We start from the raw sequence: 24,428 nt of genomic DNA on the forward strand, positions 1-24,428 counted from the left end.
TATTTCAGATCCCTTCTTTACCAAAGAAAAGCCCTTCCTAGGCTAAGGTTTATTCCTCTAAGGAGAAGAGCTCAAAATCCTTTTGTTTAAAACTCAGCCGTAGGCAGCAGCAGTCAGATAATTGTGCTAATGCTTTCAAAGCCCAGGGGAAAGCAACCTTTCCTTCATGGTGCCTTGACAACAGCCAAGACAGCCCTCCCTTTCACAGACAGAGAAGCTGTTCTCAAACACTGCAAATGCTCAGTTGTATGCGGTATATTGACACATAGCGTAAGACACCATTTGGTGTTTGTGATGGCTTAAAATGCTGGGCACACTGGATTTCAGCATACCTACACTTTTATCGTCAGTCACCTGCTGGGAAACCATCTCAAAGTCTGAGTGCTGAGGAAAAGGCTGCCTTGTTCATTCTTGCCAAAATTATAAGGGCTCTGTGGTACCAGGCTGTCATTCGAAAAGACTGGGACATTAACAGCCCCATTTAGACCCATTATCCACCAACCACTGGACCTGCAAAGATAATCTGAGATGACTACATCTTCTCTAGGCTAGCTATTACTATAAAAAGGCTTACTTGGACACAAGTATTCCTTGTGGCAATCTTTAAAAACAAATGCATTTTCTCTATGTCAAAATAAGACTCTCCTCATATCCACACTCTATTTGTAGTTTTAGTTTGATCAGATACTGTGAATCAGTGTGATGGAGAAAACTCATTACTTTGTAAATTCTATTTTAGCAATAAACCAGAGCACTACCCAATGCAGAGTATTTGTTTCAAGATGGTAAAAAAGATCTTCATCTGTGCCTGAAGGGCATTTTGTTTTCCCCATAACTGGGATTCGGGAGCTGGAAGCAGCTTTTTGACCCTTTTGTGATGCTGAGTCTCGTTCCTGGCAGCTACAGAAGCCTCAAGGTTCCACTAAGTTACAGAAAATTTAAGGATCCCCCAGGATGATTAGAACAAACTCAAGCAGAGTGGCCGAACTTGCCCCTTCTGATAAGCTTTCGAAGAGCTCAGTGCACTTGTGGAAAGCCAGAGGGGTAGCAGTGGGGGAGGATGAGAGTAGTCCTGGACCCCTTTCAGCGAAGGCAGTAGAATATCTGCACTACTTTCATACTCAGCAGCTTAAAGCAGTTCTTTTGCTAGAGTCACATAAACAGAGCAGCCCTGCTGGAAAGTGCGAACCAGGAACAGAGATTTTCCAAGGGGCAGGGACTAGTCACCACATCTGCTGCCAGTCTGTGGGGATTCGGTGGGGCTTTCATCCAAAACCAAGCAAGATATCCTCTTCCTTAAAGTGATATGTCTGCCTACTCTCACAAGGCTACAGATAGCTTCTTTCAAATTGAGGCAGTTTGCTCTGCTCTGGTCACTTATAACACAATTTTGACCCAGATTCCATGTAGATCTCCAGTGTTTGTACTTACCTTTCTTCTTTCGTGAGACCTGTTAGTCTTCTACACTTCCGAGCGAGAATGAAGCTATAGGAAGATCAAAAACAACTTACTCCCATCACATTACTACATTTACTCCATTATGTAAAATGACAATACTTCATGATGGCATGCTGTGATTCATACTACCAGCTTTTGACTCTCTATCCAAAATATCCATTTCACCTCTTTGCATGATGTTACATGCTCTGTCTGCTACTTGCAGGATCCACTGTGGAAGTAAGTACTCTGAGATTCAGGCTGGAGTACTTGTATCAGCTGTATCCCAATATTTCCCAATTTTCTCAAGTGGGAAATATTCATTTCCAATGAATATTCCAATTCATTTTCCAATTGTTTCCCAAAACGCTTCCCAATTTCGTACAGCAGTGGGTGTGGACATATAACAACTGGAGGTGAAGCCCGGGATTGAATCAGAAATTAAGCAACTTTATTAAACTGATCATACTTTCTGTCTGGTTCAAAAAAAAAAACCCAAACAACATATTAAAAAAAAAACCCAACAAACCCAAAACAGAAGAAAAGAAAAAAAATCTAATTCTTGAAAACAAATTTTCATTTAAAGAACTGGAAGATCTAGGGGAGGCAAAATATTTGCAGAAAACTATTTCTGCAATCACTCCCTTTTTTCTTGTCTTTCCTTTTCTCTTCTCCAGTTTAGTACTTTGCCACACAAAAAGACAAAAGACACTGAGAGACAAAGAAGAAAACCATAATTTCTTTTTTTTTTTTTAAAATTAGCAACTAAATCATAGAGAGAACATTTTTTTAAAAGAAAACATATTTTAACACACATTGAGAAACCCAACCCTTTAACTATTTAAAAATATTTCCCTTCGAATGTAGCAGGTTTTCTGTTTCAATTGGTGCCTCTGAGACACAATATAAAGGCATTAACTAGGTACTTTCTTTTGTCTCTTACCCTATTATGGCAGGAAAGCTGCCATCAGGCTTAGTATCATCAAGTGTTAAATCAACTGCAGCATCTTCATCTTCAATGATCATGGTACCACAATATCCTGTTAAGCACAAGGTGGAAAAAAACTTAGGATCTATATATACAAGTGCAAAAACAAGCATCCAAGAAGCTAAAAAATACTCAGAACTTGACTGGAAAAAGCCCTAAACAACTTGGTCTAAATTCACTCTGCTTTGAGCAAGGCATGGGACTAGATGACATCCAGAGGTCCCTCTCAATTTCTAACATTCTCTGATTCTATGATTCTAATAGAATAGGAATATATTAATATAAAGGAAAGGAGAACAGAAAACCCTCATAAAGTGACAAAGATTAGCACACAGATCCTTTGCTAGGCAGTGTAGTGTAGTGCTGCTTTGAGTCAAAGAAGCGCTAGACCCTCCCTAAAGGTGAAAGTTACATCTGACATGTGCTGACAATTAATAATCCTTTAAAAGCATCTATGAAACTGAAAGTCAATAAAGGAATCTCCTGTTGTTGAATACATGAGAGAAAACTGAATTATTCTGCAACATGGTTGGCGAAGTAATTATTTAATTATTAATTGCACAGAAAGACGCTGCTCTCAGATACTGAAGATGTTCAAGTACCTCTACCATGGTTGTTTCCATATAAAACATTTATGTTAGACACAGGAAGAGATATTCATACATTGTTTTGGAAACACAAATATTCTTAAAAGAAGCACTGAAGAAAATTAATTGTTCTTAAAAGAAGAACAACAGTGTTAGCAGAGCACAGTACGCAAACTATGGGTTCTATCGGGAAATGGGAGCCACTTCTTGCCAACCAATCCTAAACCTAACAGCCAGAATATGCCAAGATCCAGAACTCTCAAAATCATCCACAAAGATGAAGGGTGGATGACATTCATAGACAAGCACAGATGTCAACTCATTGTAATAAGTAGTGATGAGGAATGGGTGCAGTTTGCCTTAGATTCAGTAAGTTATCAAAGACAGTGAGTTGAGGAATTATGATGGAAGTATTCAGTAGGTTAAGGGAGTCCAAGATGACCAGCCCAGCTGGGGATGTCTATCAATCATAGAATCATTTTGTTTGGAAAAGACTTTTAGGATCTTCATGTCCAATTACTAATCTCACACTCCTAAGTCCACCACTAAACCACGTCCCTCAGCATCTCATCTATGTGTGAAGACACCTTCAATTAACTCTGCCCAACGTATCCAGAAGGCAGAAGTTTTGCAGGCTGATAGCTGATGGGATAAAACCTCTTACCATCACACATCATTTGTACCTTTACATTACTGTACAAGTGGGAGAGACTCATCTCATACCCAGGTGCCGCTGACAGAAAAAGAAAGAACAATAAAGAAGAACCCAGGCAATAAGCAACAGGCACAAGTTCTCCCTTCGTGCCTACCTCCTTTTTATTCCCCCATCCACCCTCTCTTCCCAAAAGGTCTCTCAAGTTTCTCAAACCAATGAAGGCAAAAATGGCATATAAGGGTGTGAAGAATCCTTCTGAAGTCCAGCATCCTCTAAACACAAAGTCTACTCCCTCACATGTACCCTCTTCCCTCTGTCATTACTATTCCTTCCAATTAAAATGTAATACCCTTTTTCCTCCAGAAAGTTTCCTTATAGTATACAATGCACTTGATGACTGAGCCCATGGGGATTCGGTTGATGAGCTGGTTTCTCATTGGGGGCAAAGGTGGGTTGAAATGAATCTTCAAACAAAGAGCTGGGGGAATGGCACTGATCACATATTTACCCTGGAAAAGAAATTACATGTAAGCCAAATACATTCTCCACTACTTCATCCCAAGTATATTGCTTTAATGATCCTGGCAGACATCTGGGGAGGCTGCAGGGTGTATCTTCTGAAGTAATTCTGGCATTTAGCATAAGAATTGCAAAGCTGAACCCTCATAAAATCGTGCTTGTTGAACAACAAATAAGCATTATATAAAAAGCCATCTGTTCAAATGATGGGTCAGCTGCTCTTTCCCCAGCATGGAAAAAAGGCCCTATGTTACAAAAGTTCACTGGTCTCCCTTCCATCTGGACTGCTCTGTTACAACTTGGCTGCAAAGCCTGCGATGTTTTTCACAGAAAGTTTGCTACCAAGCTGCATTTTTGTGTTCACCTTATAATTATTCTTTAATTCAGAAGGTAACTGAACACAAAGAAGAGATGCTAGCAAAGGAAAAGTTTGAATATGTAATCTGCTTTTCAGGCACCACTTTAAAGCTGTGCCATTGCTATTACTTTGGGACAATCAGGAAGTGTAACTTTCTGGCGTAGTCATTTAAATCTCTGTTATACTTTGGTAATAATTTGGAGAAGTCAAAAAAGAAAACCTAAAGCTTTCTTAGTGATCCCAGCACAAATGGTTGCTTAAATGTTTGAGGTTTCACTACCTCATATAATTCATGATCTAAGGTTTCCACTATGACACTTTCACCCGACTGGTCGATGCGGATGACTGGTTTCCTCAGCTTCACCCGGCCTCCCAGGCGCTCCATTATTTTCTCACTGATCTGGCTAGTGCCCCCAACAAACTTCCTCTCCTGAAACACAGAAAACAACAACTTGGCAAAGCAAACTCCACAGAACGGTGCTTGAGAAGTGTCTACTATGACAAACATTTTGCTTAGAATCCCATTAGTATTGAAACATTTTTGGGAAGTTTGACAGTCTCACCTGGAAAATGTATCCACGTTACTTTCTTTTTCAGTGAACTCCTCAAATACTTTTCCTATTTGACCACCAGCCAAAACTACAAGTATCAGTAACCTCTCATGTGGTCAGTCTCCAAAGGTACTCCACAGATCTATGTGAATCAGCAAGAGCTCTGAAAAGCGCCTAAACTTTCGAAACTTTCTCTGAGCTCATTCTTATCCCTGTAGATGTCTGTGTACCAGAAGTAGGAACATTGATCCTCATAATAAATAACAAGGTATAAGAAGCTCACACCAAAGACGCCTCCTGCGATATATAATCTAAACTAAATTAACTCATCTCTAATGGAATACAGAATTCAAGTAACACTGTTAAATTATCTGTAATTACTGCTTAACTATACATGTGTATACATTTTTACATGTTTTAATGCATTTACATTTTTGTTATTATTTATTTATTTGCTTTTCTAAAAATACAAGTATTTCTAATGCAACTAATGCATTTCTAATACATTTCTCAAGTGGAAGACAGTTAACAGGGTCTCTACCTTCTCGAAATGCATCAGCAGCACTAGTGTACCACATTTCAAACATTTCAGAGCAATATCATATTTCAGCAGGAGTGTTCATCTTATTCAGGATGATTTGAAAATCGTAACAGTTTTAATCCTTGGAAGCTTGTATCATTAGGAAACCAGCTCTGGGCTACATTTTTCTGTATTAACTTTGAGTGCTCTACACGCTCATTTAGGTAGCACTGTCACCTCCATTAAGCACTTCTGAAGTGGTAAGGTGTGTCTCAGCCTCATGACAGAAATAAGCATAAGTAAAACTTTCTTTTTTCAACATGGATAAGCAAAGTATGTGTCCTAACCAGAGCCCAAAAAGAAGTCAGAGTCAGGAAGACACTCAAATCTATTGATCCCTGCGCTGATGCCTTCAGCACTCGTTTTGCAAAAGTCAGACTAACATGTAAATGAATAGAACTAGTTATCAACTTGCTACTGTCTCAAAGTCATGGATGATTTGGCTCTCTGAACTGAAATAAACAAGCAAAAGAATGAAGTTAAGACAGGGCCTGTCACAAGCTGCAGAGGTGATGGCTGACAGTACCTGTCCTCCGTTGGATGTTGAAAATATCCTTGTTGTCCCCCCACACTGCTTCACATACCACAAAAACCAAAGGGCAGAGACCTCGTGGGGCTCAGAAGTGACATCCACATTCACAAACAGAGTTGCAAAACTCTTGGCAGCACTGCAACAAAGGACAAGGAAGTGAGTTAATTTAAAAATTGAAGAAGGGTGACGGGCTTGTTCTTTAGTAGGGGAGAGACTGTCTCTGGGGACCTCCCCTTTCACTGTAGGCAAAGGATTCCTTTATTTCAGTTGAAGGAGGAAAACAATACCTTTTATACAACATTTTTAAAGTAATCCTTAAAAAAACAAAAAAAATTTAAACAAGCACTGCTGTGTTCCAGCCAAATTAGGGCTCCACAAGACACAGAAGCCCATGAAAGCTTATGTCACTTTATGCTACTAATGCAAAGTTAGGTTGTTGTTCTAGACTCAGAAGTGAGGGAAACGAGTCTTTCTGTCTTCACTGGACTTCAAAATCACCATGTCCTCCCACAGTTTCTAGGCTATATACAAGATCTGTAGCTCTGTTTGCACCTGCTGAATGATTGATAGGGATTAAGATTCTATAGGCATTTCATAGGTCAGGCATTAAGCAATCAATAACTTCCAAGGCCAGTATAGAATCCACTTTTGGCTGCTTCTTTATTTTTTCTGTCTTTGAACTTTCAAAAAAAATGCTACAAGTGTTACTCAAGCATACTATTTCAAACACCTTTAGATCTACATAGAAAAAAGGCATCTTCTGAAGTAAAAAGCTGATCCACTTTTTGAAATAGGGCTGTGTTCTGGCTTTATTCTTGACAGACAAAACCAACATAGAAAATATTTATCAATTTTTGTCTGTATAAACACATACTGTAAAATATAATAAACTTTGAAAACATTTTGTCTAATGGAAGAATTATTGTGTATATATTAATATTTTATAAGCAGAAGAAACAGATGGTGGTTAAATTCTCCTAGTTTCTTCTGCCCTCTCCCACTGCTTTTCAAGGTTTCAGTTCCCCAGTTTCTCCCCATGTTCTACCTAGAAATGGCAACATAATTTCAACCAAGAGCAGTCAGGGTATTTCTAGCATGTGACTCTAGCCAAAACCAAAGCTGTGCAGTCTGTTAGATGAGAAGAAACAGCAGCGATTACCTTTCTGGATCATTACTTTCCAGAGTGGGAACTTCCTACGGCATGTTAACTAAACCTTGAACTGGGCAAAACCAAGCCGAGATGCACATATAAAATCTGAAAAGCATCTTGGAATTAAAGGAGGCTGACAGCTATGCCAATATTCAGGTAAAACGTCAAATCTTATTCCATCAGGGTTTGAAAAAAATATGACTGCAGTCATGTGAGCTACTGGATATTGACTGCTGATGCATGGCATTTTGCTGATTTGTATAGTTCCTTAGCAACTTAGATGGTCAGCAGAACCACCAGCATACTTTTCCATTTGGCTTTCCTGAATATGGATAGTGATACAAATAAGAAAAGCTTTCTATATGCTTTTGCACAATTGTCATGTTTGTTAAAGCAGAACAATCAGAAGATTAAAAGTTTTTGGACAACAGTCTATTGTCTGCTAAAAATTATATATATTGCTCTCTAGAGGTCGGCTGAAGCTGTAAAATTGCTCCTATCAATGACAGTGTCAGCTTGAGAGTGGGTGCTAGCACATTTCTGCACCAAGCTCATGCAGGCTCACAGCAGCTACATCACGTCAGGTGCTTAGCAGTTCTGAAGAGGCTGCTGTAGAAATCAATCTCCTCTACAGCAAGGCAGAATCAATGTTGGGTTTTTTCCTACTTGAGTGTGAAGAAAACAAATCAAGCTGCTGTTGAATGGCAAGTAAAGAAATATTCCTTTTGGTGTACACATAAAAACAGGAAGCATTTTTGGTTTTGCTACGTGGTGCAGTAGAGAAACAACAGAATGATGTGTGTTAGTGATTTATTACTGTTTCAAGACAAATGCTATTTTTCTAACACTTTGGTAAAATCAGTTGGTCCAGCACAGAAAAAATGTAGGTATGTTGTTCCATCAAAAGTTTGACTCAAATACTTCTTGTAGCCAGAGCATTTCTCTCTTAAAGGTTAAACACAGAGTAAAGAAAGCAAAAATGCACATAACAGATGAAGGTACTACCCATCTCTTCAGAAGCAGCCTTCTCCAAATACATTTTCCTTTCTTCTTTTAGTGTAAAAAGTTATGGAGAAGTACTGTGTGCACTGGCAGGTGTTGTGGTCCATTATTGCTAGACTTCCTCATCTAATTTCTTTAAAAAGACTGTATTCTAGTGGTACTTATACCTATTTGCAAAGCAGTAACACTTGTTTTGTTCTCTAAGGTATGTAACTATAAGCTATTATATTTCACATTAAAGCATGTCTTACTTTGTCCAGCAAATTTTATCTATGAGATCTTGCATCGTCATTTTGTCCCATTCTTCTGCATGTGGAGCTTTCCACGGGGCTTCACTAGGAATCTAAGGAAACATACAGAAACATTCATCAGCAAATGGCTGAGTAGCATAAGAAAGAGACAACAAACACAAACAATCTCATCTTTCCACAGTAATTCAGCCTGCAAATTCCTGGCAAGTAATACAGTGAACTTACCAGAGGATACTTTTAGGTTTTTCGTTCTTTGTTTGCTTGTTTTAAGACTATTCTTCTTTAGATTGTTGAATAGAAATAATCTTAGAAGTAATAACTTTGTCTAGAAGTGCTGGGGAATGTCTCTGAGTTATTCTGTGTCTGTCTCATTCATCCACACAAATAATGGTAACTCTTCTCAAAGTCTTATAGCTCAGTCAACAGAAAACATAAACTACTGGTAACAAACTAAAACGGACAAGTTGAATTTGAGAGTGGAGAAGGGCATACATTTAAGAGTCTGCAAGACTCTTAATATATTACTTTCCCAATCATCAGGCAAAGTGCTAAATATGCCTAAACCCCAATGTTCCTGTATCCAGAAAAAAAAAGGTATGACTGCAGACAGCCTCATCAGCCCAACCCTCAGAAGGGCCTGCCAGGATGCCACTTACACATGTGCTCCAACCATCAGTGCATATCAAAATGCATGGCACAATGCTGCTCTTGCCAGCACCAGGTTTGTTCAAGCTAGAGCAGCTTTGCCTCTCTGTATCCTAGTCCCTGCTTCACTCATGAAGACAAAGTTGAGCTGTTCCTCATACCATACCTCCTTTCCCATTTCATCCATGGTCCTCCACAGATTGTTGTAGTCCAGGTATGCCAGCGGATTCCACATAGGAGGGAATGTACCTTTAAAGGGGTAAGACTTACCCTATGAGACAAAAAACAAACAAAAACATAGTAAAAAATAGATACAACCACAATCATGGCTTCTGTGTGCAGGAAGCTGCACCAAATGGTTCAGTGTTCACTGGAAGAAAGCATGAATGTAATCAATATGTGTGTCAGCTTCTGACAGATCGTGCCTGTGTGTGCATGCAGAACAAGAGGCAGTGAGCACAAACTGAAACATAGGAGACTCCTTCTGAGTACCAGGAAACACTTTTTCACTGTGAGGATGACCGAGAACTGGCACAGGCTGCCCAGGAAGGTTGCAGTCTCCATCCTTGGAGATAGTCGAAAGCAGCCTGGTCACAGTCCTGGGCAACTTTCTCTAGGTGGCCCTGCTTGAGCAGAGGGGTTAGACAAGAGGATTTCCAGAGGTCCTGTCCAGCCTCAATCATCCTGTGACTCTTGTTCTGCATGAATTTGACACACAGTTTAATGAAGTCAGTTGTGTGCAGAACTGATGTTGTCTTGTATCTTCAGAGTTTTAATTATATTGGGTGCTTCTGAGCAACACAACTAAACACCCTGCAGTACAGTCACCAAGATCAGACCAGAAAAAATGGAACAGCACTGCTCAACTGAAATGAAAAACTGCCTAATTTATACTGAAAAAGACAAACATATGTTACATTAATTCCTCCTAAATGTCCATAAAAAGACTGAACTGTTAGTTGTATTTAGTGGCATCTTTTTCTTTCAAAATCAGACAAAAGCAGCCGTAATGAGCTTTACTATACACTAAAATCATAGCTCAGAGACCTTACCTGGAAAAAATGGTTTCGCCTAACCTAAAAATCCCCAGCCTCACACAAAATGTAGCATTTACTAAAGACAACTCTATCTCCCAATTCAACAGCTCTGGCTGTAATTTCCTGAGAGTGAGAGTATGGTCAATACCAATGTCCTAATTACATCACCATATGTTTAATAGTTACGATTTAATACATCTGCATCTCCACTAACAGATACTCAGAAAGCCTAGCTAAATTAAGAGGTGAAAATGACAGGTAATTTGTACAGCTGTTTTATTTATGAGGGATTTCCCATGTCATTCCTATATGAATGACAATGTAACAGCTTTAAAAGTTCACAAAGAAATGCTTGTCAGCATTATGCAGTTACTCATTTTTATTTTTTTTTACAATGCATTCTGGACTCCATAAAATGAATAAACAATAAAAGTCATATTGTGTGCCACAGATAATTTTTCAAAATTTATATTAAATTATGTATTTAAGCTGACAAAGCCCCAGCATGAATGTCAACTGGTATAAGTACTAACTTTTACTAGATATTTCATGCAGTGTCACACCAATCCATCACAAAAAAAAATAGTTACACTGGCTTTAAATGAAATATTGCAACAAGATTTAACATTTAGAAGCAAGTAACACCACCACCACTGTGTCTTCTTGATGAGAAGTATCCAAAGACCACTTACACAAAAAAGTGTCAGGCTTGATTTGGCTTCTTTATCAATAACATGAAAGAAGGGATAGAAAGCACATTATTCAAACCTGCAAGTGTTTGCAAGCACCAGAAGAGACTATAGAAGGGTACAAAGGGATCCTGGAAGACACAAAACTTTGCTGGAAATAACAAAATAAGATATAAACTTGAAACATGCTGGCTAATAACTTTGAGGACTCGTAGTTCAAAGAGAAAGATACTTGGAAGGCAGTAAAGCCAAAAATCAAACCTAAGAATAAGTATAAACTAGTTTATAAAACCCAATCAAGTTAGAAAAAGTGAGGCAGAAATTCTTTTTTTACCTAATCTTTGTACAGATGCAAGACTCTAATGGAATCCTTGTCAAAAACACCAAGGCAATAAAAGTTGGGAAGTGTGGGAGGAAATTATTTAGTTCTTTGGTACACGGACATATGAAGAAGTAGCTGCAAAACAATAATTTTACTTTGTAGTGCTTCTGAGGAGAGATTATGGTTTGTAAAATGCCAAAATACCACTTCAAAAAAATTAATCAGTTTTGTCACAGTCAAAGTAGATGTCCAGTCACTTCATGAGCCAGAGGCACCAAGGTTGAAACCCTATCATTTCCCATTTAATGGACACTACATCATATGTTCACAAACAGTACAGAAAATGGATGGTTGGGGCTTTTGTTTATTTCTCATTCAGCATGGAATAAAAGTGCATTTCTACAGCTCTTGTGCTCAACCACATGAAAATAGATTAAATTTGAATCAGAAAAAAAGAAATCCCTGTAGATGGGAATGAACGCAATGAGTTTGTTTTATCAGAAGCATTTGGTCCCGTCATGGACATTTGGAATCCCTTAACATGAAGTCAATTTGAACTGGGGCACACCTTCACACTGTTGCCAAAGGGCAATGAAAGAAGAGCAAAAGCTGTCAGACTGAGTACCTTCCTGTCCCAGCTAGTAACATCTGAGCCATGTTGGTAGTTACCTTTTAGCCTTTTTAAGCACATTAAAATTCCACAATTTCTTTGTCAACAGGATGTCAGTTTTACCAGCCCTGCTTCAAACATTAGAGCCATCCTTCACTAGTGTAAACACCGGGTACAGACAGAGTGTTATCAGTTTGGTTTTAAGTACCTAGCATTTCCCATATTTAAATTTTTGAAAGAAATATACTGCTGTGTTCAAGAAAACCAGGACACGATCAGAATGGTTTATTCCAATTATTCTGTTCTGAGCTTCTTGCTCTGCCAGAAGCAATCCTGAGTTATCCCCTCTGAGTTAACTCAAGTCAAATGAATTCCCCGTGGTGCTTCGTCATGAGCATGCGGCTAAGAGAGACACAAAACGTATCTTTGTTTTAGTGTTCTATTTCACTGCATTTGAACTGCTGAAAGGGAAATCTTGGGTATGCCTCTTCTGCAGGAATCTGGGGTGACAAGACTCATAAAGCTTAAGAACAAACTTCAACCTGGAAAAATAAAAGCAATCATTAAAGTTAGGGAGTCCCCAGTGAAAGTTACTTTCAAGACCTCCCAAGTCTGATGCTTATTTCCTTATTGAGGAATTTGCTTATTACGGCTGATGCTTATTTCCTACAGGCTGTGGATGTGGTCTACCTGGACTTTAATAAAGCCTTTGATACAGTCTCCCACAGCATCCTCCTGCAGAAATTGGCTGCCCACGTCTTGGATGGACATACTCTCCATTTAGTAGAAAACTGTCCAGATGGCTCGGCCCAGAGAGTCGTGGTGAATGGAAATAAATATAACTGGTGGCCAGTCACCAGTGGTGTTCCCCACGGCTCTGTGCTAGGACCTGTTTTGTTTAACATCTTTATCAATGATCTGGCTGAAGGCATCAAATGCAACCTCAGTAAGTTTGCTGATAACACCAAGTTAGATGGGACTGGTGATCTTCTTGAGGGCAGGAAGGTTCTTCAGGGGGACCTAGACAGACTGGATAGATGGACTGAGGCCAATTGTATGAGGGTTACAAGGCCAAGTGCCAGGTCCTGGACTTTGGCCACAACAACCTCAGACAATGCTACAGCCTCGGAGCAGAATGGCTGGAAAGCTGCCCAAAGGAAAGGGACCTTGGGGTGTTAATCGACAGCCACCTAACCATGAGCCAGCAGTGTGCCCAGGTAGCCAAGAAGGCCAGTGGCATCCTGGCTTGTACCAGAAATAGTGTGACCAGGGAAGTGATTGTGCCACTGTACTTGGCACTGGTGAGGCTGCACCTCAAATACTGTGTTAGTTCTGGGTCCCTCACTACAAGAAGGACTTTGAGGTGCTGGAGCATGTCTAGAGCAGGCAATGAAACTGGTGAAGGGTCTAGAGAACAAATCTTAGGAGGAACAGCTGAGGGAGCTGGGGATGTTTAGCCTAGAGAAGAGGAGGCTGAGGGGAGACATGAAGACTCCCTATAACTACCTAAATGCAGGTTGTAGTGTGGTGGGGTTCAGTCTTTTCTCCTACGTAATGAATGATAGCACAAGGAGAAATGGGCTTAAGTTGTGCCAGGGGAGGTTTAGATTAGAGATTAAGAAGAATATTTTCACTGACAAGGTTGTTAAGACACTGGCACAGGCTGCCCAGGGAGGTGGTGGAATCACCATCCCTGAAGATATTTAAAAGACATAGAATTGCAGAATCACAGAATTGTAGGAGTTGGAAGGGACCTTTAGAGATCGTTTAGTCCAACTCCCCTGCAGAAGCAGATTCACTTAGACCAGGTTGCATAGGAGCGTGTCCAAGCGGGTCTTGAAGACCTCCAAGGAAGGAAACTCCATACCCTCCCTAGGCAGCCTGTTCCACTCTGTCACCCTCACAGTAAATGCAGCCGAGGTGTTGAGGAACATGGTTCAGTGCAGTGTTAGCATATGGTTTAGCACAGGCCTTGGCAGTGTTAGGTTAATGGTTGAATTTGACGTTCTTAAAAGTCTTTTCCAACCAAAATGATGATTCTATGATTCTACACAGACAAAATCCAGGAGCTGTCAACTAGAATTGTATTTGAGAAGAGACTGCAAGACTAGCCTTTACACAACAACAAAAACAGCAACACACAGCTCTGAGCAGATCCCAACAAACTGAAACATTTCAGCCCTACTTCTGATGCATTTTCTCTTTCACAAACAAAAGAACCTTTTCTGATATTTAGGCAAAATTTGCCTATTTCTATCATAGTGCTGGGAATAGCATTCTCCACACTCCCCTGCTGCCATATAGTCTCTAAAGAAAAACAAGACACAGATGAAAAATATTGCCCAAGATGCAAAAAACATTTCCTTTTCAAATATTTTTTATCCCTAGATCAGAGCAACATAATATCAGCAATAATATCCAGCCCTTCTGATCATTTGACATGATATTTCATACCAGTATCAATAATACTCAGAAGTACTTATCTTTTTTTTTAGGGCTTAGTGGTATTTAATACAAGCATATTTGTATTTTCAGTAACTGTTTCATGATGGTTTTTTTGTGATGTTTTGACTTGCAATACTTCCAAAAGCAGAACAACAGTATCAGTACTTGGAGGTCTAGTTGCTATTGTATGGGCCACTTGCTGCTTACAAAAGCTGTTGCTGCAGTATGGGCATAATGAAGAATCTGAAAGTATCAGGAGGAAACTCACGTGACTCAGCTGTCTCAGGAATAAACAAATAGGGAAATGAGAAACTCAATGTTCGTCCCAAATATCATAATTCCCAATAGATTTTATCATGCATCTGTTTCACATCAACCAAGGTCTGGCTTAGTTACACTGAATCCACATGACATAAACAGTATAGGAATAAACTTTCTGCATACTTCAGCCCTGTTTCAGGTCAAATAGTTGACATAAGAAAGGAGTTATTGTAGAGGTGAGAGAAAAACACAGCACAGCAACTGAATATCAGTAGTTCCATGAATGTCAGTCGCAGCACTTGAGAGGTCAATAGTGACCAGACTTCAAGTATTTTCTTCTGTGACAGTGGCAGAGGATGAATGGTTAGCTGAGAATGTACACCCTCTGTCAGGAAATATCATGAGTATCTCAATGCAGAGTGGGACCTCAGGATAAAGTTTGGTTTTGCAGGCACAAGACAACTTCATAGAATCATAGAATGGTAGGGTTGGAATGCTCCCCTAAACATTATATACCCAGGTAGCACCCAAGTGGGATGCAGTATTGTAAATTGAAGCCCCTGATGCCAATGATCCATGGTTGGTTTTTGGGTTGGTTTGTTTTGGTTTTTTTTACAGCACTATATAAACATCTCAGAAATACAGTCAGCTGTCACTGGAAAAAAAAAAAAACCCAAACGAGATAGTGTGGTGCATTCTCTGTATCACTGAATGAGCATAGATATTCCTGCAACTAAATTGTCTAAACCTTGGAGAAACTTCACCAAGATGTCACTCTGAATGTTAATTCACGGTTATATAGGTTTATAGGCACGTAGTGCCCTCTGCTGATTCACAGCACTGGTATATGACACTGTTCTCGCAGCTTCAAATTCTAGTAATGTCATTCATGCAACACAGAAACACAGTAACACATTCATGCACAGAAACAGTAAGATGCAAAGTTGTGAGAAAGAAAATGAGAAACAGTAATTCATCACTTCAAGCTCTGCTCTGTATCTGTCTCAGATACTCACGTTTCTCATCTGCTCACCTGTAGAAAACTATCCTTTTGTCTTTGTTTATCAGAGATGGGTTTGGTTTGTGTTGTTTGTTTGTTTGTTTGTTTTTAAATCCACAGAATCTAACAGCATGTGTCTTTCGGACTAAGACTCTTGTGTCTTGTGTCCCAGACCTGAGGTCTGGGAGGTCTAAGACTAAGGAAGCTTCTTTCCATTCACATTTAAGTAAGAAATACATACTTTATTTCTAGAACATTTTTGCTTACGATTTCCAGCCTCATGATACTTTTAAGTTACAGCTGCCAGTCTTCCAGTCAATCTTTTTATTAATAAACATCCCTTGCAAGACCTGGCTTTACAGTCTCCTTTGAAAGAGATAAGTTTGCAGATTTGCTGTGTATATTCTTGCTTCTTTTAGGCTGCTGTAATCCAAATATTACCCATCTTTTAATTGAAAAGGACAAATTACAAACTTCCTTCTTGCAATTACTGCCAGGTGGCTGGCACAAACACAAGAGAAGACGCCCCTTTATTTACAGGGAAGGTCCAACAAGACTAAAACAAGACTAGCCGTTGCTATACTTCTGCCAGCAACTGCTCTTCATTCACCAAATGGAGGATATTCCTTGTGGGAGTCTGGAAGATGCTTTCACCAATCTCAGCCTATTCCATCTTCAGACTCACTTTTGAGGCTACCAGTGAGTGTAACTAATAACACGGCATCTCATAGCAGGAATAGCTGCATCCTCTATCTAGAGTTAAAACAACATAGATCTGCATTCCAGTAATGACAAGTAATACTACCAAGTCTCTGTAGTAATTCAAGCATCTTTGAATATATTTGGCTTCCTTTTCAAGATACCAGATGCCCAATTTCTTAAAAAGTCATATGTATTCTTCTCAGTTCCCCAAGTTCCTGCCTACAAAATGTCGGCAAAAAAAGGGAAAACCCCAAAAGATGTGATGACATTTCACCTTGCTTAAATTGATGGCAACTGAGAATCTCACAGCCTTTTCATTCTCTGACTGCACTCAATAATTAAGATACACAAAGAAAAAAGAAAGCACTTTTATCTAGTTGTTCAAAAATCCATCTAAGCTGTTACGCTCTCTACTGCAGGCTACGCCAGGAAATACTGCTCTTAGATTTGCTGAGAAGCAGATCAAAAGCTTAAATCATATTGCTTAGTTTCAGTGCATCACTGATATCACAGAAGAAATACCACGGAATTCTATAACTTTAGATACAGCATTCACTTAGCCAGCTTCTAATTAAATCCCAATACAATACAACTACCACATTTTTTATTCATGAACAAGAACAAATCAAACTGCATTTTAATAAGCACAATAGTCCTGAAAATGAATGGCACCCTTGAGGGCAGTAATTTTTTTTTCCCCGTGGATCTATTGTGGATCAGCATGTAACCAGGAAACATTAGTGCAAATTCATGGTCCTAGTTAAAAGCACTGCATGTGTAAAACTAAATGTTCACCTTCAGTGATGTGCTGCAGGCAGGGTTTAGATTATCATTCTCCACAGAGATGCTGATTGTACTTGTATGAAAGTGGTGCTAAACTCAAAGAAGGCATAACATGCACCCAGACACCTCTAGCCAGCACTGCTTGTAGATGAGTATCTACTATGATGAAACACCATTGATGTGATGAGATATGGCAAGTCACTGCCAAGAACCTGTCCAGTGACTAAGGGGATTTTTCACCTAGTATTTTAACCTGAAAGATTCCCCTGGATGCACATGATGTCAAGCATGCCTTTTGATGCTAAAGAAACAACTAACAGAACTTACCTTAATTACAACCACATGAGGAATGTTTCAGGTGCAACAAAGCATCAAAATAGCCAGCTACGTAAGCCAGGTGTTAGTACTATCCAAAGTCCGCACTAAGACAACACCGAGATTAAAAAGAGTAATACTACGACTTTCTAGCAGCACTGCCATAATCTGTGGAAATTCCAGGAAGGATCATGGAATTACCCTACAGAAAGTTTTGGTGGAAAAAATATCTGGCAAAAAAAAAAAAGACAACAGGGAAATCTACTACAGGTTAATGACAATATTTTGAGAAACAAGCTTTGTTGGTCTAACTTAGCCAGTCAGGAGTCTTGTTGCCAGGTTTTCATGCAAGCTCCCCATCAGCAAAAATGCAATGAGTAGATCATCCTTACTGTCTATGAAAGAATCAAGTCCTAAAAGGATTAATTTGGCAAACTAGTCATATAAAGAAATGTTTCCTCATGTATATTCAGGGTCGCAGATCAAACCAGTTCCACAGTTACTTTACTTAGCAAAGGAACCTGTGTCCCATTTGACAACATCAGTAAATCTGTGTTTCAAAAGTAGGAAGTTTGCATGGCTATTGCAATTCCCTTCCGTGCAGTCCCAAACTGAGTTACCAAAGCAAATATGTTGACAATTCAACCCTTACAATAATTGACATGTTTTCATATTTCAACTCCTCTTTCCAGAGTAAAAGTTACCTGGACTATATATTTTGGTTTGTTTGTCTAAGACAAAAGTTGTCATGTTGGGGAGAAAAATAAACACCACCAGTTAAAAGTTGCGTTATCTACCAAAGGTAGGGCCCTTAATCCTCTCTTGGGCAACTAAGGAAAAGCTATGTTATTTTAAGAAGTGTTTTACATCACAACAGCAGTACAACAGTGTTTTATCAGTACAACAGCAGGACTGTAAGGAGATGACAACTTGTCAGACAGTTCTGCTTTTTTTTGCTTCTTAAATCCGGATTTATGAACCTAACTGAAGCTACATTATTGAAAAGCAATGGTGTTCAGACAGCAATTCGCCTACCAAAGGCTACTTGCAGAGCCATACTAATTTTCTCACTAAGGCTGATGAACTATTATTTAAACAAATGAAAAGAACATACTAATCTGCTTTCAAAAATCATGAAAAAGGATGCTTAATAAGTGGAGAGAAAGAAAAAAAATGTAGGGCAAGAAATATATTTTTGAGATTCTGTGAAAATATCACACACATATTGTGTGTGTGACCAAAAATAATCTCACAATAGAATCTGACATTAAAAAAGATTAAAGGGGGAGAAAACCACACAACCCAATAAAGTTGATAAAACCTAATTAGCAGAGATCAACAAAATGCATTCTTTTAACTTTGTAGTACAAAGAAGTTGCATATATTACTTGTATTAAAAAGCCTCTAAAATGAATTTAATTAACTATGAAAGGTTTGATTTTGCCTTTGGGTATACGTAAAAACAGCCACTGATTTTACAAGATGCACTGTGATGCTTGATTGTTTAGTGAGAGTAGAATTAAAACCTTTAGGTTTCATTGCTTCTCTGGGTTCAGAATTTAATTATACTTGGCCACAGTCACAAAGATTGGATCAGCACGTGTATTCCAATTCACACATGGGTTACAAACCTTTGTATATTTTGGAATCTGGTTTGCAAGCTATGTCTTGAGAATATCACCTAGATTTCAAGGTGCCTAAGAAAGCATTGTCCATTTGCAGGGAAAGCATGGGCAAGCCACATGGCTGAAAGTGAGAGACATGTAAGTTATTGTATTACAGATACTTTAAACGCAAAAGGCTGAAGATTGTTACACTGAATTGGCCATATAACAAAGCGTATGTCTGCTACATAATGGCTTTAAACTGAAAAACTATACATTTAGATTACATTTAAGGAAGAGGTTCTTTACTGTAAAGGCGGTGAGGTTGCTCAGAGAGGCTGTGGATGCCCCATCTCAGGAAGTGTTCAAGGACAGGTTGGATGGGGATTTGACCAATCTGGTCTAGGGGAAAGTGTCCATGCCCATGGCAGAGGGGGCTAGAACTAGATTTGTAAGGTCCCTTCCAACACAAACTGTTCTGTGATTCTGCATAGTGCTCATCTTCCAGTTATTTAACTGCAAGTAATTCTTAACTGTGTTAACACTTCTCCACAGTTGTATAAACACAGAAGAAGGAATTAAAACATTAAAAGTAAATGAAAATAGTAGATTCAAAGGAGATACTATTCATTGTGAACTATCTGCTCCCTTTACCTCCTGCTTGGCTACCAGAGAGTCTTGGCACACACTTCTCTCCCTCCTCTCTTCAGGAGCTTTCCTATGGGTAGACACATTGGGAGCCTGAGCCTACAAACTCTGTCTGAATCCAACTGGCAGGCTCTCAGCCTGCTTTCAAAGCACCTTGGTGAGATCTCTTTCCTTGGAGACTTCCAATGCTTGACTGGGAATGGCCACAAGCAACCTGACGTAACTAATGAGTAAACACTGCTTCAAGCACAGGGTTGTGTAGGAATATTCAAGGGTCTCTTCCAGGACAGCTTTTTCCATGGCTCTATGTAAGGTGAACTGCCAATATCACACGTGCCAGCCACCATTGACTGAGCCACTTGCCTGCAGCAAATTGCCATAGACACACCATCACTCTGACATATGAAAGGACATAGCATGTCATCTAAGAGCACCTCTCAGTAGATCTGAGTGCTGGAGCAATCCCAGGCCCTCAGCTTTCCTCACAGTTCCCTCAAGGATCTGTTTACAGAGATGCAGACATTAATCAAAGTAGCAAGCACCCTATGCTTCCATGCTTGGATGGCTTGAATGCTTCCAGGAGCAGAGTGGCTTGTCCCACTTCTGGATAGAAGTCATACTAATGTATAGATGCCTTAGTGTCCCAATCCAAGGCCTTTTCTACATCCAGCATACAGACAAAGCCAAGGCATGCCCCTCTCTGCCAGCCTGGGATACATCCCTGAATGCCAGTAGGTCCTATGAGTGCTGGGTGGGGAAGAAAGCTGAGAGGTGACTCACACCACCACTTGACTCACCATCCTGGGCTAAAGGGTATCCATAGATGATAGTAAAAAGCTGTGTACAACCTCTGGTAACTCATGAGATAAGACACCTGTGGTCAAGGGAAAGACAGATCGTCCCAGCAACTGAAGCCTAAAGAGTGTGAACAAGCAGAAAGTCTGGCTCTGAGGATGATCTCAGAGGCACATGAAACAGAATAGTGTTGATGTACCCATCAGTTCTACCACAGCAGAAGTAGCTGTGGATAGTCACCACAGCAATATCACTTTGAGAATACACTTCTTTTTTATAACAATTGAGTGGAAAAAATCTTGGAAAACATGACCCAATACCTTTTCTCTATTGCTGTTTTAAAATCAGTCAATGTTTTCTTTAAACTTCCATCAAACACCAAGTACTACCTGATAAATATTTTGTGAGTCATTGGCAATGGTGTTTCATAAGCATACAATAAAATTCAATGTTAATTTCCCCAGGGCTAGCATAGAAAGTTTATTTTCTGTGGGAGTGCAACACTGTCCTATATAAGGAAAGAAGCAAGGATGCTCTTGTTAGAAAAAGTATAGTACAAATACTGAGAATACGTGGGCTTTTTAACAGCTTTGCCACAGCTGTCCTGTTTCAGATCTTGAACAGATCATTTAGATCTGCATCCACAAGGACATTTGATTCCCAGAGCCTTTTGCAATTACTACTACAGTGTCTTTTGCTACTCCACATGTTAGTTTCCCCATCAGCAAAACTAGATAACCTATCACCTTTCTTTCAGTCAGGATAATAAGAATTGTTACCTATTTAGGTACATTCCAGTGTAGCACACAAGGAAAAACAATGAGACATCACTACAACTTGCCTGTCTACAGCAGCATGTTTGAGAGCATCTTACCTTGACATGGTGTATCAGGTTCTCCTCTTCATTCACTTTATACGTCTCTATTCCTAACTCTTTAGATAACCGCAGGAGACGATTCTGTGTTGGCCCCACATAGGCTCCTCCAAGGTCCACATATTTAACTTGCTTATTCTACTTTATCACATGCAACACACAAAAGGAAAAAAATAAAAAAGGGTTAAAAAAAAAGCCCTTTGTAAACAGCACACAAGTTATAAGAGCAATCCAGAGGAATTGTTCAAATGAAACTCTCCCAGAGCACTGTGGCTAAGATTCCTCTCCCCATGGAAAACTTTTGACTCTTTGGTAGAGTCTTGGTGTGGCAATTACTGACAGTCTCAGATAGGGAGTTCATAACCAGCTTAGTTGGCCTGTTGTTACATTACAGCCTTAACAAACCTGAGAGTAAAGAGTCTGTCAGGCAGACAGGGAGAATGACAGAGTTCCTGTACAGTTCTTGCTCAGTCAAGACATCTTGCCAAGTGACTGTACCAAAACAGACTACTCTCACCCAAACAGACTGTACTGGGAAGCAGCACAGGTAAGACTTTCTAAGGTAAGTGGGAAGGGGTCTCCCAGGTCACAGTAAGGCAGAAGGTAAAGGAGTGACAAGAGAGATGCTGGTTCTATGCTCCCAGCCATTCCTCTAGTCCGTGTCACACCTCACAGGGCTTGTTATAGTTCGGCTCCAGGCTCTTCACGGTGTGGTTGGCCTCAAAGACAGTTTTTCATAGAGAATTCTCCAGTGTCTCTCCATAGAAAATGATTTTGAAACTTAGCTAAACACATTCTCTCTTCCAGAGGAAAGGACTGATGATTCCAGAGCCTGCAGATCACAAGGAAACATTTCATCCCCACCATCATGCCAGTCTTTCCCTACTCTTGCTGCTACAATATCAGCAAATTTGTCACCTTCAGGTCCTCTAGCAGGGAAAATAAATACATTTATGTACAATGATTCCTGTAATATGTGTAAACTATTCATATATATACACATGTATAATTATACACATGTATAGTATATACTATATGTACGTAGTATAAACAGATTTGGTGATAATTACCCTTACGGTGAAAGTTCTTCCACCAACTCTATCATTGGCTTCCAGCAATACCACATTCAAGCCTGACTCAGTCAGTAGTTTGGCTGCTGAAAGACCTAAAAGACAGAAAGAAAAATGACTAAAGAATACTTCTCTACATGTTACCCCACAGTTTTTGTGATTTGACACATAAACATTCATAGCTATCCATTCAAGCCCTGAGTTTTGCGTTCAAACTCTTTGCCAGGAATCACAGAATCAGAGAATCTTAAGGGTTGGAAGAGATCAGGTGGGTTTTGAATGTCTCTAGGGAAGGAGACTCCACAACCCATCTGGACAACCTGTTCCAGTGCTCCCTCACCCTCACAGTGAAGAAGTTCTTCCTTGTATTTCTTTAGAACCTCTTACGTTCCAGCTTGTACCCATTGCCTCTTGTCCTGTCATTGTCCATCACTGAGAAGAGCCTGGCTCCATCCTCCTGACACCGGCCCTTCGAAACATTAAGGCGGATAAAGAGTCCCAGCTACATCAGTCTTTCATCGTAAGAGAGATGCTCCACTCCATCATCTTTGTGGCCCTGCGCTGAACTCTCTCCAGCAGCTCCCTGTCCTTCTTGAACTGAGGGGCCCAGAACTAGACACAATATTCCAGATGTGGTCTCATGAAGGCAGAGTAGAGGGGGAGCAGAACTTCTCTCCACCTACTGCCCACAGCCCTTCTAATAAACCGCAGGATGCCATTGGTCTTCTTGACCATGAGGGCACGTTGCTGGCTCATGCTCATCCTGCTGTCCACTATGCCCCCAGGTCCCTTTGCCCTACACTACTCTCTAAGAGTTCATTCCCCAACCTGTACTGTACATGGGGATATTCTTTCCCAGATGCAAGACTCTACACTTGCCCTCGTTGAATTCCATTAGGTTTTTCACCACCCAATTCTCCAAATTTAAAAAAGCCAAACAATAATCATGAAATGGAACTGAAGCCATGTATTAAAACCATTTGTGGTCATATATTACATGTGCTGTGCACCTTTTGCACCACATGCTCAGCTCTTCTGATGCTATAAGCCAGCACTTGTTGTAGTCATGCATCCAGGAAAACAACTTAGAAAGGTAGTTTTCAGGTTTTTAAAAGTATGTCCTCTTTTGTGACCCCTCCAAGAAAAAAAAAAAAAAAAGAGAGAAGTTAAGTTTTATTAGGACTATATTTCAAAAGTTTTCCTGAAGTTTGTGTACATGGGGGGTTGGACTAGATGATCTCTAAAGGTCCCTTCCAACTCCTACCATTCTATGATTCTATGATTCTCTGTCTGGGTTCCAGCTCTGAATATTTTACAGTGCATTAGCAAAGTTCCCACAGAGTCGGGTCACGAGTTTCTTCTCCTGGAGAACATACAGTGTAGTGCAGATGAAACAGAACGTGCATGTGTATGTGGCAACAAGAATTAAAAATATGGGTAAGTCTACTCAAAAATGTTTCATTCCTCATCCATTTTCTTCATACAATTTTATTTCTATCTTGCAATTATCAAAGCTGAGACACCAAGTAAGGCAACAATGGGAATACAGGAGGAAATATTCCATTTTAGTCCTGTTGCCATAAATCTACATATTGCAGAGGAAAATATTAGTGCCAGTCCCTGTCAGAAGTGTGTCAGGCTGCTATAGGAATGAAGGGAACTAGAAATGATGCACAACATGGAGGGAATACAGCCCACAACCTCTCAACCTCTTAAGATCACCAACTTTTACTTCAGCACACAAACTAGGATTTCTATAAACTGAGGTTCTTATCTTGACCACATGTGAGTGAATTCCTAGTGGGATACTAAGAGTTATATTCTAGAGGGTTGCATCATCCTCTTGAACAGACAGGATGTGTTGAATAAAGTTCAGCACAAGCAAGCTAGAAGCCACATTCATACATCATAATTTAGATATTCTTTATGGCTCTCTGCCTTGTCACGATCTGAAGGCAATTGGTTTCCTCTCTGTGTCCTAGTACATGTGAGTTTTGGGCAGGAGTCATCCAAGCAGA

General features: G+C 39.8%; 1 protein-coding gene across 3 annotated transcripts in view; it reads right to left on the reverse strand.

Annotated features, from left to right (window-relative positions):
• The window catches only part of LOC104558680 (amine oxidase [flavin-containing] B), a 53,613-nt gene that overhangs the window by 11,657 nt on the left and 17,528 nt on the right, over window positions 1–24,428 (reverse strand). For 2 of the 3 annotated variants that reach the window (XR_009819098.1, XM_062000300.1), the window contains exons 2-10: window positions 22,411–22,505; window positions 21,341–21,478; window positions 9,422–9,526; window positions 8,611–8,702; window positions 6,202–6,343; window positions 4,825–4,974; window positions 4,017–4,176; window positions 2,381–2,477; window positions 1,432–1,485 (exon numbers count right to left, since the gene is read on the reverse strand). Coding sequence is in view for 2 of the 3 variants with exons in the window: in XM_062000300.1 (XP_061856284.1) it covers window positions 1,432–1,485; window positions 2,381–2,477; window positions 4,017–4,176; window positions 4,825–4,974; window positions 6,202–6,343; window positions 8,611–8,702; window positions 9,422–9,526; window positions 21,341–21,478; window positions 22,411–22,505 (1,033 nt within the window). In the remaining variant the exon portion in view is untranslated. The remainder of the gene's footprint in view (window positions 1–1,431; window positions 1,486–2,380; window positions 2,478–4,016; window positions 4,177–4,824; window positions 4,975–6,201; window positions 6,344–8,610; window positions 8,703–9,421; window positions 9,527–21,340; window positions 21,479–22,410; window positions 22,506–24,428) is intronic. The other variant, XM_062000313.1, reaches the window with a different exon arrangement.

This window comes from Colius striatus, chromosome 1 (genome assembly GCF_028858725.1).
Source record: "Colius striatus isolate bColStr4 chromosome 1, bColStr4.1.hap1, whole genome shotgun sequence".
Lineage (NCBI taxonomy): Eukaryota > Metazoa > Chordata > Aves > Coliiformes > Coliidae > Colius > Colius striatus.